Source organism: Sinohyriopsis cumingii, chromosome 17 (genome assembly GCF_028554795.1).
Source record: "Sinohyriopsis cumingii isolate HCF-2022 chromosome 17, ASM2855479v2, whole genome shotgun sequence".
Taxonomy (NCBI): Eukaryota; Metazoa; Mollusca; class Bivalvia; order Unionida; family Unionidae; genus Sinohyriopsis; species Sinohyriopsis cumingii.
This window is the reverse complement of record NC_142977.1, coordinates 61596691-61612779: the sequence shown is the minus strand read 5'-3', so window position 1 is coordinate 61612779 and position 16089 is coordinate 61596691. Positions and strand designations below refer to the sequence as shown.

The 16089-nt window shown below is 35.7% G+C and overlaps 1 protein-coding gene across 1 annotated transcript in view; it reads left to right on the top strand.

The window, feature by feature from the left end:
• Positions 1-11583, top strand: part of LOC149779075 (general transcription factor IIH subunit 4-like) — a 46482-nt gene extending 34899 nt beyond the window's left edge. The window contains exons 11-14 of the mRNA XM_089939628.1: positions 1724-1802; positions 2684-2731; positions 4175-4315; positions 8350-11583. Of these exons, the coding sequence (XP_089795754.1) occupies positions 1724-1802; positions 2684-2731; positions 4175-4315; positions 8350-8463 (382 nt within the window). The 3' untranslated portion in view covers positions 8464-11583. The remainder of the gene's footprint in view (positions 1-1723; positions 1803-2683; positions 2732-4174; positions 4316-8349) is intronic.
• The last annotated feature ends 4506 nt before the right edge of the window (positions 11584-16089 follow it).

Sequence of the window (16089 nt, the reverse complement as noted above, 5' to 3'; positions counted from 1 at the left end):
CCAGAACTGTTTGCTAACTGACATTATTCTGGCTGTGGGATGGAGATCGAGTCCACATTCTGTAGCTTTTATCTGCAGGATCTGTCATCCCAGATGGTCCAATTTGATCTGGTAGACCAATATCTGCAGCTCAACTGGTCACCTTTCCAGATCAATAAACAGCTTCTTAAGACGTGACTTCATGCCTTCCACTGGATTTGTGGGGAAATTTTTTTCCCTATTTGAGGCTGCGCTCTGACAGATGGAGTCCCTTCCAATCGGGTTACCTGGAAACTGTAGAAGATGTACCTCCCTCAACCTCTTATCTATTCTTCTAATGTATTATGATTGAATAATGTATTAAACCAGAAACCACTTTTTAGACTTTGCTGCCAAGTCTTGTACCTAAAGTGAGATCACTCTTCTGTACACCATATCGGATGGCAGACAACTTTTAGCATAGTAGTAGTTCTCCTGAGGTATTATGATTGGGTAAATTTTCTCAAAAGAAACATATTTTACTTGGAAAAATTGGTTACTCCTTGCTGTCTCAAGGCTTCTATTTTAATTACTTTCCACTAGATCAAGTAAGTGGAATAGACCCAATGTGCCAGTTTGTGTGTGGTAAAAAGCAAGTAATATAAAACCATAGAGGCCTTTTGATTAGCATACCAGATTCATAACTGAGAGTGTGCTGGTTCCAATCCTTCCAGTTGGATCACCCCAAGTCTGTTTCTCTGGTGTGTCCTTGGACAAGGTACTTAGTTCCAGTTGGCTTGACAAAAATCCTACTTGCATTGTTGTTTCATAAACACAAAACCAAACTAATCCTGTTGCATTTAAAACTTCAGTTCCTTTGTCATTCAAAATCATTTTACCATTGTTAAGAATCTGTCAGAATGAAGGATTTGAAATATAAATTTTATCTTCCATTACTATACCTTTGCTTCAGCGACCAGAATTGAGATATGATACCCTCTGTCTCCATTCGTCTTTGTCCCCTTTACCACTCCAGCTAAACCATGGGGTGGAAATTCCTTCAACATGTTTAGTCTTCTTATTCAAAGGCAGTCTTTGCACGATAGTTATTTTTGTTGGTTTTCTTTCATAGGGTAAAAGGGAGTAGCATCCATAATCACTTATAAGTCAAGTCCAACTTCAACAAAATAGACCCTGATCTTCAATTACATAATGTGTTGACAGATCAGAATCTGTTTTGTTTGTTCTGCTGATTACTACCCTAAAACTAAGATGTGCCAGTTAGATTGGACTTACTAGCTAGTAAACATGGTAAGTCAAAACTTTCTGTTTGTTTGTCCAGGTTTTAAGTAGCAGGAAGACTAGTCTTGTAAAGAGCACAGTTATGTTCCCATGACACCAGGGTAACTTTTGGGGAGTGGGCAGTGAGTGTTGAAGGAATAGGGAATGGAGATTATATGTAATTGAAGCATGAGCAGTGGACGCTTAGTGTTCATGGAGTAGGGAATGGAGATTATATGTAATTGAAGCATGAGCAGTGGGCAGTGAGTGTTGATGGAGTAGGGAATGGAGATTAAATGTAATTGAAGCATGAGCAGTGGGCAGTGAGTGTTGATGGAGTAGGGAATGGAGATTATATGTAATTGAAGCATGAGCAGTGGGCAGTGAGTGTTGATGGAGTAGGGAATGTAGATTATATGTAATAAAAGCATGAGCATGAGCAGCAGTTTGATAATTGTTACAGCAGTTGTTTCCTCTCTTTAAGGTTCCCCAATATGGCAGTAGCAAACTTGAGTCGTGAGAGTGTTAGGGATGCACTGGCAAGGGGAATAACTGCAGAACAGGTGAACATCTTTTGTATCATTCATTATAAATATTTTTTTATTAAGAACATAGGCTCCAATTTTGCCTCATGAATCCAAAATGATAATGATGTTAAAAATTATAAGAAATCACTTTTTGATTTAAAAAGACAGACTGAGATTACAGTTAGAAAAAGATCATTCCACTGGTATTTTAGACCAAAAAACAAGAGGCCATGCTGAAAAGAAATTGTTATTATGCATAAATGTTTGCCCTCATCTTTTAATATTTCTGTTTTCACAAAAAATATTATTAATAGATATAAATCAGTGTCAGACACTTCCGTTTTACTGGGTGTCATGTTTAGCCTAACATGTGCTAAAAAAAATGTTGTTAACACAAAAATAAAAACAAATAGTGGTAAGAGTTAATTGCCCTTGGAAAATGAGAGTAATGTGTTGTATTAACTTGATTAAAGCAAATTTAAAACAAACTTCTGGTAGAAAGTTTGGATTTTCAGCAGTCAGACATTCTTTCATTAAGGAGAAAGATTATTTAGCCCAGGATCAGTACTACTAACCCAGCTGGTTGAATTATTGGAAAATTCACTCAACCAATGGAAACTTTTACACAACCGTTTGCAGTGGAGCAGTGATTTTGAACCCCTGTATTTATGGACAGGTTGTTTTGTCAACATAATTGTTAATGAGGATAATATAGCATTTTATGAACAATAAGTAATACATATGAAAAAGAAGTTGCAACCATACAGAGTTTTGCAAAATATATATATATATATATATATATATATATATATATATATATATATATATATATATATATATATATATATACAAACAAACATTCCCAGGAACAGATTCACTTTCCACAATTTCTTAATATTCTTCTATATATATTTCAGATTATCAACTTTTTACGAACTCATGCACATCCAGAGACTTTTAAAGTGGTAAGGATAATTTTATTGGTGAGCCATAAACATCTGCCCATAAACGTTTTACTTGAATGTGTCTATATTTTTCAAAGTAAGATGGTCAGTTCATTTGTAATGACACTTTGAGCACCTAAATTGGCAGTTTATATCATGCTGAAGGAAATATAAGCTTACGTCATTCCAAAGGACACACCAAAGCAGCCAACCTAGGATGACTAGGAGGGCTTCAAACTAGTGACACTTGGGTGGCAAGTTTGACATGTTATCATTTCTTCCATTTTAAAGCTTTGGGGATTTTGGCCATTTGTCTGCCAGTAACTAAATCACCTTCCAAACTTCAGAGTGTAAATTGACCTAAGATGGTTAGTCATCAGCTAGAAGTTGCTATATGTAGTCACTTATAAGTCAGCTCCAACTGAAGACTGTATAGACTGATATGTGTCTTTCCATAATTTGCCAGTAGATCTGGATCTTTGCAGTTTATTAGGAGTAATCAGTAAAAGAAATAGTGCACACCCTGATCTGCCAACACATGCAATGGCAGATCAGGATCTTTGTTGTTTATAGTTGGACTCAACTTACAAGTATGTATATACAGTATGATTCCCTAAAAATGATCATATGAGGTATGTGCATCTTCCTTCAAACCACAAGCCAACCGCTCTGGTGGTCTAGTGGTTAGAGTGTCCGACCCCAATGTGGGAGGTCATGGGTTCGAAAGCCCGGTTGAGTCATACCAAAAACTTTAAAAAATGGTTCTAACAGCCATCTCACTAGGCACTCAGCATTAAGAGGTTAGTTTTACAACTGATCAGCCTAGTGTCAGGATAATGTGACTGGTTGGAACATGATGTTACATGTCTGTGGCATTTTGCCCCAGTGCTAGACATCACTTTTAAACTGCCAACTGCAGACGTCATAGCGATATGACTAAAAAATTTTTAAAGCTACATTAAAAAATCTAAATCACACAAACACACACTCAGAGCACAAACCAGATATGCCATTTTTAAAGTTGCACACCATAGTTAAATAAGTAGATAAAGTCGCTGCACATGCCTGATCTGTATCAACTAAAGTTTGAATTATGGTGACATTAATTATGAATAAGGTTTATTTAATACAGAAGTGTTTGGATTTTTTTTTTGTCCCAACATTTGTCTTAGCAGCATATAGCCTTCTACCAAGTAATAAGTGATAAGTAATTTTTTTAAATTCTGTTAGGTTTGTTATCTCATTTTGCAGTATCCTTATAAAATTTTTAAATGTAGCTAAAAAAAATTGTGTTACATGGTATGTTTATTTGGAAGATGGACATAGTTCTGAAATACATAATTTGATAAAAACACTTGTACTAGTGTTTGATAAAAATGTAGACATGGATGTTCAAATAATTTTCAAACTCTGAGAATACTAAAGTCTCAGAATCCTGTAATTATAAATGTGTTTTTTTCACAGGGTTGTGTAATTCCCCCAACCATCATGGACCAGATCAGGTTGTGGGAGTTGGAACGTGACAGGTTTAAGTTTACAGAGGGAGTCCTATATAGCCAGTTTCTATCACAGTCAGATTTTGAGTTACTCAGGGATTATGCACAGGTAATGATCATTATCTTCTCAAGCCTTATAGTAGATATGATATTATTTAAAAAGGTTACTATGGATACTTTAGTCAATCCAAGGTTTTATTGAAATCAAGTAAATTTCTTACTGCATGAATATTTGTTATGGTTTGATATTTGCAGGTTTCCTAATTTGTGAATTGGGGAACATGTCCTGCTGTTTACAAACTGTTTATTCTGTAAGCATCAGACGTAATATCACAACATTTTAAAAGTTAACTATGGGTTCACATAATAACAGCCATTAGATATTGCTGTTAACTTCCTAAATGTGAACCCATAATACATTAATCTTCCACTGCTGTTCTTGGATTATCCTTGGTCAGCTGCCCATATCTGGCTTTTATTGCTCACAGATGGAACCCCAAACTTAGGTCAGAGAAAAAACAAGCAAAACAAAAAAACCTGGTGTCCCAAATTTTGTCCACTGTAACTGTTGATGATGGTAACTTAAAGGTACAATGCAAATCAAATTCAAACCTTGAAGGTAAAGACCTGAAAATCTTTTATCAAGCGCATATAACGTTTTAAGATGAGGTTTAGTTTTACTTAATAATCATAGCGTAAATTTTGTTATCATATGACACCATATATTTGATGAGTGTATCACCACCATCTTTAGGGATGAAATTAAAGTGTATCTATTTGCTCGCCACAGACTGCCAGTTGGGGTAGTTTGTACCCTTTTCTCCTCAAAAAATTGATGCCTGCACCTTTTTATGCAGGTAAAGATAGTTTTGGCAGGCTGCGACTACCTTGAGAATTGTCTTTGCAGGCAGTACACAGCATTCAAACTTGCTATGCTGATTAGCATTTATGAGTTATCTCTATTTACATGTATATTATAGATTATATTTATTGTTCTGTCCATTCTTCTCCAGGTAGTATCTACATTTACATGTATATTACAGATTATATTTATTGTTCTCTCCATTCTTCTCCAGGTAGTATCTCCATTTACATGTATATTACAGATTATATTTATTGTTCTGTCCATTCTTCTTCAGGTAGTATCTCCATTTACATGTATATTATAGATTATATTTATTGTTCTGTCCATTCTTCTCCAGGTAGTATCTCCATTTACATGTATATTATAGATTATATTTATTGTTCTCTCCATTCTTCTTCAGGTAGTATCTCCATTTACATGTATATTATAGATTATATTTATTGTTCTGTCCATTCTTCTCCAGGTAGTATCTACATTTACATGTATATTATAGATTATATTTATTGTTCTGTCCATTCTTCTTCAGGTAGTATCTCCATTTACATGTATATTACAGATTATATTTATTGTTCTGTCCATTCATCTGTCGCATTCTTCTCCAGGTAGTATCTCCTAAGCCTTTTAAGATACCTTCCTGAAATGGGGTTTGCATGTGTATCATGAGAAGACTTTATGTCCATGTAAGATTTGGCTTAATCAGATATTTATTTTCAGAGTTATCTGCCATATTTGAAAATTGTATTCACACTTCATATATACTTTTTTTCCACTCAGTCGTTCTGTAATTTGCACAGGGTTGACATTTTTTACATACAGAGTGGATCTCAGCATTAGGCCATTGTGATCATGTGTTATTTAAAATAGACTTCATAAACATGAGTGTGGTAGTTTGACAGAACAGGCACAGAACAAAAATATCAAATTTATGCTTATTTAATCATTTTTTTACTGGACAAGCTAAATTTAAACTTAGTGAAAAATTCTGATTTCAGTATGTGCTAAATCCATCATCAAGACAAATAGAGAATTCCAATTTGAATTGTAAATGGTGTGTTAAGTTAGAGTATTAGGCAATCGTCACCACAACAATTTAATCTAATGCAGACAACATAGCATTGACATACTTGCCAACCATTATGCTTTTGTCATAATCATTACGCTTTTTTGTGCTAAATTGCGCCTTATGCTAAATGTATTCAGATTACACGTTTTTGGTATATCTCCCTCCAAAAAATTCATAATTTGTTTTCTCATTTTTATTAAGATCCCATTAATCCCACAGATAGTATTCTAATATAAAAGACGGCTTCTGTGTAACTACGACATAAGAGTACGCTTTTCCGAAGACTTCCATGCACTTTCCTAACAGTATTGTGTTCTTTTTGTAGCAGTTGCCCTATTTCCAAGAAACATGCTGGTTTCTACTTTCAACTTTTGACCTCTGTTTCTATTTATAGCAGCTGTATGGCTTAGTTTGGAGAGAACAGATTGGGTTTCTATCTTTTACTCTTTGCACGCAGGTTCTTTGTTCTAATTCATAGCTAGTACAGAACCAATCTCTAAGTATTTGGCAATAAAAGTCAAGTCAGATTTATTCTAGTCAATGCGTATGTTAAAGCAAAAAATATTTTCAAACAATTTCACAGATGGATTAGGAAAAGACAAAAAACTGATTCAGAGATGAATACATGATTTACACAATACAGTGTTCCATTCTAGGGCAGCTTCACACCCTTTGCAGGCTGCATGGAAAGGATTTTTATATTGGTCATGGTGGTAAAACAAAGAAACCTTGAATTAGCTCATATTACTAACTCCAGTACTAAGGTAACTTCTTTTTTACAGCAGAACTAAATAGTGGACATGAATTTTGTAAATGCTGAGGCATTATCTACTGAGTTCTTAATAGAACATGGACTACCCCAAGCGGTAGAAGACTATGTTGGTGCTTTGTTCAAACAGGTGTTTCCTGCAGTAAATATGCATCTTCAAGAACAGTATCATCAAATATTAGCAGAAGATACTTTACTTAAAATCGCAGAAGCCATGAAAATTGGGCCGTTTAGTATTGCAACAGACAGGATTAGTGATTATGATGACAAAAAGTTGTACTCAGTCTGTGTAAGAGACTTTGACAATGAAAAGGGCAAAGTTAGAGTGCTCTTCTTTAATTACCAGAATTAACAATAGATTCCACTGGAGAAAACATTTTTCTTATTTGCTTGATAATGCTTTGATTAAACATAAGTTGGCAGAACTGTATGGGATTTTCAGCTGATACTGCATCAGTGATGACTGGAATTCATAAAGTAGTTGCATTGTATATTTTGAATCATTGTACATTTCAGTTAGTCTCTGTCATATAATGCACCATGCTGCAGGAAAGGCTGCTGATAAATTAGAACTCATGAAGTATTAAGTTGGCACTATACCTGCCAATGTACTTCATGTGGACAGAGTTGATTTTTTCATCTTATTTCCCAGCTAAAAGATCCAATAACTATAAGATAAAAATTCACTCTTCTTTGTCAGGTTATGAAAAGAAAATTAGTTCTTTACAATTCTAATGCTGACTGTGAGAGATTGTTCAGTATTGTTAACAAAAATAAAACTGAATTCAGATCCAGGCTTTGTAACCCAGTACTTAGTGCTCTATTGGTATGCAAAACATTCAGTCTCAGCTGGTACAAAGTGTTTTGAAATGCAGTATGAGAGCCTATTGCTTTGTAAAGCTCAAAGTGTTATATACAAAACTTGAAGCAATAATTGATGTTAAAAATCCAGAGGGATAAATACATTATTTTGTACATATGCTCATCCAATTTTTATTATGTTATATGTGGATCACTCTTTTTCTCCCCAGGTTACTCTTTTTGTCCACCCTGATTACTTTTTCCTCTCTGGTGGTTGTCATGTATGTATGTGGCTTAAATATTGCTTATCATTGTGGAAGTGAAATGTGTAAACTGTGGGGAATAACCTTAATCCTATGAAGTATCTCAGTAAGTGAATGAGTTCTGTGTGACCAGCATTTTAAAACTTGTATCCATTTTTTTTAAAACTGTGTCCCTCCATCACTCAAATTAAAACATTCATGAACTTTGCTGTGAATTTGTGTGACAACAAGAGTTTATGTTGGATATAAGAATGTGCATTATCGATTACTTTTAGAGCGGTGGATATTCTGTAAGCACTTGCTTCCCGACAGATTTGTTATACTCACTAAAAGAAAACAGACTAAAGGGCAGAAAGTAATGCTGTTTCAAAATTTCTTCCAGGATATGGGTGTGCTTGTTTGGGACAATCCTTCCAAGCGAGTTATGGTTGTGAGTAGAGCAGGGCATGATGATGTCAAAAAATTCTGGAAGCGACAAAAGGCTGGAAATACATAGCAGAGAGATGTTCTGTGATAAACTCAAAGAATTGAAAGGTCACAAGAAAGATGTGACAAACAACTTCATTAAGACTTGTGAAATCTTCTTGTCCCTTGATGCAGGGATCGAGTCAAGTTTTCCTGGAAAAGTTCTCGTCAGAATAGATTTTTGGAGACACTGGATGAAAGGCTTTGTCCTTCCCATTTGATTACATTAAGAGGACCATTATTACTACATGAAAGTTACTGGTTTACTTAAGGAAAATTGAACCTTGGGTACATTTGGCAGCATGTGCTTGCTGTAAGCTTTCTGTAGGTGAAGACAGGATGCAATAGAAAACTTTAATCACAGTGATACTCTCAGTATAATTAGTAGACCTCTCATTTTGTTATCAGTTATCTTTTACCTAATATAAGAAACTACCAGGATGATTCTCTTATTGTATTCTTCTTGGGAAAAATTTCTTCGTCAGTGATATCTGGCATGGGTACAAGAGCCAAGGACACTATATACCAATCCAGACTCAGTATTTGAGAACAGATCCGAAGGGTGAAGACGGTAATAGATTTAGTAAATCACTTGACAAATTTAGTTACGCGATTGTTCATTATGCTTTTTTGTTCTCCATTAAATTTTCCTGCTTTAATATTTCCAAACCATCGCATTGTTTACCAAATGACAATTTTAATTATGCAAAGGGCAGGACTCTGAACAGAGGTTCATGGCTATAGTGCTCATTGGAATGAATGTAATGATTGTTGCCAGGTTTGGTATCCCAGAGTAAATAGAAAGAATGTACTATTCTACTGTAAATCTCAGTTTTAGCTCACCAGTCTTTAAGGCCGAATCAGCTTATGTTATGGCCCGGAGTTCATCATTCATTGTCTGTCATCCTTCAGTCCATCTGTCAAAATTGCTTGTTACCACTCTGGAGTCTCTATTTCTGTTATGATTTTAATCATACTTGGAACATGAGCCTGTATCACAAAAATATTGGATGAGTTCAGTATTGACAAGTTACACATATTAACATGAAGTGGTCTTGCATCTGATTTGTTAACATTGTTACACTATGAAGGCCATGTTTCTAATCTGATTTTGATCAAACTTGAAATGTGATCTCACATTAGGTCTCAAAACAGAGTGAGATCCATGCATATTAATGATGTGATCTTGCATCTGATTGTCTGAGTTTGATACTATGCTCTGGAAGCTGCATTTCTGATTTGGAATGCAATTTGAATCAGACATGGAATGTATACTTGTATCATTAAGTACTTGGACAAGTTTCTGATTAAGTGAACTCAGTGTATACTAATTAAGTGATCATGCATCTGATTGGCCTGACCTGGCTACCACTATAGAGGATACATTAGCAATTTCTGTAATAAAGCAAAGAAAGTAAGTTATGATCAGGACTATTGAGAATTGCACGTTTTCAGTTGTGAAGAGAATTCTTTCCCTAGGAAAATGTTTTTAAACATTAGAAATTAGCATACAGAATTCATGAATTTAAAAGCGAAAGTTATAAATTAGCAAAACAATAAATTGAATAATCTTTAATATAAAGCTGAAGAATATATATCAAATTAATATATGTAATGTTGTGAATGTATTTGCTGTGTTGTGCTTGTAAACCATGCAGGCAATCATGCATTTCTGATGCACACCATTAATCTCATTGCCATCAAAGGTTACAAACCACTAAGCACATTTTAAATGTTATTTTTATATTACAACGCCCGAACATTTGTTGTTTTTATGTTGTGACACGTGCAGTATATGAAGGCATTTCAATATTAAATGCTATTAGTCAACATTGTTTTAGAATATTTGGTGTTTTTGGCCATTTATAAAAATAACTTCAATCTAATATGCATTTCTCCTGAACTATTTCCAAAACTAAATATCCCATTAACCCTAAATATATGGACCCACGGATTTTCTAAATTCCAACCCAAGACATTTTCAGATCATAAAAAACAATTGACAAAGCCGAGATTTTCTTAATGTTGTTGTCATATTAAAAATATGTTAAATAATACTGTTGTTGTTGTTATTGTAGGGTTTAATGCCTTTTTTTCAGCACAAGATAGGATATACATGGCGGCCAGTATAAATGGTGGAGGAAGAACCCAGGGAAAACCCCGTAAAAAACCACCGACCCACGAAAAACCACTGGCAAGCTTTCTCACATACCCACATTGGCCGAACACGAGACTCGAACCCACACAGACAGAGGTGAGAAGGCAATGATCCATAATGGTGAGCATTGTAGACCACTCGGCCACTCAGGGCCCCCAAGTAATACTGAAAAGGTCCTAATTTTGCAAAGGAATAAAACTAGCAACAGTCATTTTGGGTAAATAATAATACTGTATTAATAAATAGAGGATTTTGCAGGAGTGCTCATCTGAAATGAAATTTATGAAGCAAATATAAGAGTTTCTATCAAGTTTTACATTATGACACTTTTCATGAATTTTATTTAGAATGAGGACAGTTATAAGATTAAGTTTAATATGTGAGAGAACTGGTTCTATTTTTAAAAAAATCAGGATACCTTTGATATAACATCTTTTTACTTTTGATGGCACGATGGCATTTCTGATGTCACAGTGTTACACAGTGTGGGGTATTACCAAATATGATATCATGTGGAGAAAATACCAGTGCTCTCATTGTGCAAACATAAGAGAAAGTATTTCAGTAGCGCTAATACAAATGAGGTATTTTCTCTGCGTGATAACACTAACTGCATATCAACTGATGTGATTTATATGATAACCTGTAAAAAAAATGTAGTATGCAATATGTTGGACAAACACTTCAACAAGTTTCTAAGAGAATGAATAATCATCACTTTCATAATTTTTTTTATAGAGGTCCTCAGTTTTCCTCTAATATTTCAACACACTTTAACACCAATAATCACTCTCTACTCAATTTTTATTTCATGCCAATAGATACTGTGCATGGTGACATGAATAGACTCGTAAAAGAAACTTATTGGATTCATAAGTTAGATACTTTGTATCCTAAAGGCCATAATGCCAATGCGATATATAAAATTGTATAATTTATTTTTTAATTGATATATTGTATATCCTTTATAACAATATAATTATATGACTGCTTGTCTCTGTTTTATTCTATTATTTTACTATCCATCTCATAGACCAAGCTCGACAACAAACTTCCTTTTTATGTGTCTCCTGTCGTGGATCAGAAAGATGACTGCGATACATCTGAATGTTATATTCCATAATATCGTAAGCTGACCACCATAATTTAATTATCAGTTCAGTAGTACTTACAATACACATCAGTATTCAACCCTACATTATATATCAGTAGACAACTGTATTCAACCCTACAATATACATCAGTATTCAACCCTACAATAGACATCAGTATTCAACCTTACATTATATATCAGTAGACATCTGTATTCAACCCTACAATACACATCAGTATTCAACCTTACATTATTTATCAGTAGACAACTGTATTCAACCCTACAATATACATCAGTATTCAACCCTACAATAGACATCAGTATTCAACCTTACATTATATATCAGTAGACATCTGTATTCAACCCTACAATACACATCAGTATTCAACCTTACATTATTTATCAGTAGACAACTGTATTCAACCCTACAATATACATCAGTATTCAACCCTACAATAGACATCAGTATTCAACCTTACATTATATATCAGTAGACATCTGTATTCAACCCTACAATACACATCAGTATTCAACCTTACATTATTTATCAGTAGACATCTGTATTCAACCCTACAATATACATCAGTATTCAACCCTACAATAGACATCAGTATTTTCAGCCCCACAATACACATCAGTATTTTCAGCCCCACAATACACATCAGTATTTTCAGCCCTACAATACACATCAGTATTCAACCCTACAGTATACATCAGTATTCACACCTATAATGCACATCAGTATTCAAACCTACAACAGATATTAGAATTCAGCACTACACTACACATCAATTGTTCAACACTAGCATACACATCAGTATTCAACCCTACAATACACATCAGCATTCGACCCTAGAAAAGACATCAGTATTCAGCCCTTCAAAACACATCAGTATTCAACCTTGCAAAAGACATCTGTATTTAACACTATAGTAGATATCAGTATTCAACACTACAACACACATCAGTATTCAACCCTACAATACACATCAGTATTCAACCCTACATTACACATCAGTATTCAACCCTACAATAGACATCAGTATTCAGTCTAATAATAGACATTATTCAGCCATAATGCATCTAACTTCAAGTAAAAGATTATTTCTTCTTAGTAATTAGAGGAATTTACTAATTCAATATTGAATTTTTTAATTTCACTGTGTCCGTTTCACTGTAAGCCTAGTACAATGCTGAACTGATTTTGCATGTTTATGCCATTATTCTGTTCTCTTTAATTTCATGTGACAGGGGTCAGTATTAGATGTCTAGTACATTGCTGTTTTAGGTTTAACAACATTTTTCAGCACATGATACATGGCAGCCAGTTTAAATGGTAAAGGAAAAACCTGGTAAAACCCCTGTAAGAGGCACTGATCCATGGGACTCTACTGGCATGCATTATCACATACCCAGCTTGGCCAGGTCTGAGACTTGAACCCACATGAATAGAGGTGAGATGGCAGTGATCAGTAAAATTTAGTGCTATAGACAATGATTGTAAAACCTGCAATCATTGAATGGATTATAGATGAGTGACAGTTTTAATCAAACAGTAGTTATCATGCACTACTTCGGAAGGCTACATCAAAATCCCAGTATCAACAGGCATTTCTTCTCACAATGATGAATTTAACCTTCTACAAGCTCATATGCCAGTTTTCCAAGGAGATAATAAAGATTTGGGACGGTCGAAGCTGCCTTCAGCACGTGGGATGAGAGCCTTTACAGAGATGTAAGTAATACTGATGTTGGTTCCATGCTTGATCTAATCACCATAGATATCTTTGAGCAAGCTGGACATTGCTTAGATACCATCCATGATAGCTTCACTGACAGGAATGCCAGAGAAAACTGACATATGCATGGCTGATGTTCTGAACAGGACAGCTGAACACATGCTATCCACTTCTGTAGTTGTCAGAGCCAGATTAGGGTGGGCTCGTTTCCAGGGTTTCGAGACCTCCAGGCTAAAAAGAAACAAAAACAGATTTACACACACATGTACAGTCACTTGTAACTTGAAATATGACCATGGTTTTATTCTTGAGCACGTTTATTGGGTATTATGCACACCTTGAGTAAATAAACACTTAAAGTTTTGCTTTGGTACTCTTTTGATGAAAGTCTAGGTCCTTTTAAAATTTTGGAAACCTCCGCCCACAACACTTGACTTGATCTGACCCCGGTTTTGTGCTTAACCTCCATATTGCAGTGAGAGATGCCTCTTTTTTCGTGACCAACAGTGCTCATAGATCTCCACAAGATGGCCATTGTTCTTTTCCATTACCACAAAGAGTATAACGGGAAACAGGGCGGCAACGAGGAAAGTCATGCACAGGTCCAAAATCCCAGAGAACCGCCATCACTTCTGACAATGGACAAGACTAAATGAAAGGACCCCATTATGGCTAACCGTATTCTTCTGTATGGGTCCATTTTTTCCAAAGCAAGATATAACAGAATAAGAGAAGGACCAATTTCAGCTCAATTTCTCTCCCTGCTGATCTTTCTGCAGAAAACGATACAGTACTCAAGGCTGTCTTTTTCAACATCCATCAGGAAGAAGGACGTCAGTTTCTCACCATTGACTATCTCCTCCAGAAAAGTGCAGTAGGAATCGTTTGCAGCACAAATGCACAGGGATTCTACTCAATACCCATATGAACACCCAAGCACAACGTAGAGATAACACCATATGAAATAGCCACATTGCGGTCGGCTTAGACCTCAAACATGCGTACCTTCATATTTCCACTCATATGTCTTTCACAATATTCTGGAGGCTCGCTATCAGAGAATCCGTCTCTCAATGTATCAGTCTCCCTTCTGGTCTGTAATTCAGTCCCAGGATGTTTCCCCATGTTATGAACCAAGTCGTGTCACACTGCAGGACCAATCGCATATCATGACATCAAGCTATATGCACAAAGTGAGCAACATTTGTAAAAAGACACGAGATTTCCTCTTTTAATTTTGTTTCACCTCTGATCTCTTTTCAACATGCAATTACACGAATTTTCATAATCTTAGTTTCCTCCTTGGGGATCATGCCTTGACGATCGTCCCAGTTTTGTCCTCTGTGTTCATGGAAAGTAGAATATCAGCCACAGATCTTCGCGCCTTCTGTTTTCTCAACACAACCACTGTCCTTCTTTCCTTGGAATGCCTGCATGAAAGACCACTTTTGACTAAAACATTGTCATCTTGGCCAAAGGATCAAAGTTACGGCAGGTGGGATGACCTCGTATAGCTGACGACAGGTACTCCACCTCAGCATAGGGCACCAGCCATAACGAGTCGCACGGACGTCAGTACGACTGACTGGTATGCTCAACTCCTGCCAACCTTCCACATCAACGGGATTTGGTCCATGGAGGAGCAGTTCACACACATTAATATCCTAGAGATGCAAACCATAGCGAATGTCCTTCGATCGTGGCTTAATGTCCTACCGGACTCGCTCTCAAGACAGAATCAAGTGATCTGCACAGAATGGTCATTTCACCTTGCGGTATTAATTACAGTCAGCGACGTTTGAGATTGGCTCCTTTCTGACAAGGTGGAACGCCAAACTACCAACTTTGGTCTCCCTCCTCTCTGGTCCAAATGCCTGGTCATTTGACTCCATTTCGCCGATCTAGAACAGTTATTTTAGCATTTTGCCTTTCCCCAAAGCTCTCATATTTACAAGATCAGTCGAACAGTGCGGGAATCTAAATGGAGAAATATCTCGATTGCTTCCCACAAGAATGACCAATCATGAATAAACAATGTGAACCAAACCGAGGTCTTTTCACATGGAAATCCTGCCATCTCCACACCCTCAGAAATAACCAAGAAATGATGAACCTGTATGACTGGCGCATATCAAAAATTCTCCCAGAAAGAAATATTTATACGAAGAGATGGTTCATATATTTATTCGGGCAAAAAGACCCACTACTTTGAAGGGAAATTATATTTCCAGTGGTGTAAGCAGAGAAAGATCAATCCCTTAAATCATAAATACCACAAATAGACAAGTGCAGATGCGATCTGAACAGAAAGAATTTCCTTATTATTATCAATAAAAGAAAGCAATAATGATGTTATTTGCATTTAGGCTCTTTATTTATGGATTCATTGGGTAATGCAATCAAGCTACAACGAAGATCATATGAATTTATGACGCGTATCGATCCATGAGGTTAGGACAGACACTACCAGCATAGCATTCGAGCTAAACTATTATCTGATTGACATTATTCAAATGGTTTGATAAGACATTCTCCAACTTATGAGAGAACTTAGTAGTAATAGGGGGCACTTTAGCATCAGTGGAACTTTAACATTAAAATATGGGGTTTGCACGTTGGCGTCAATGGGAATTTAGCATGGGATTGTCACCTGAAGGTCAATGGAAA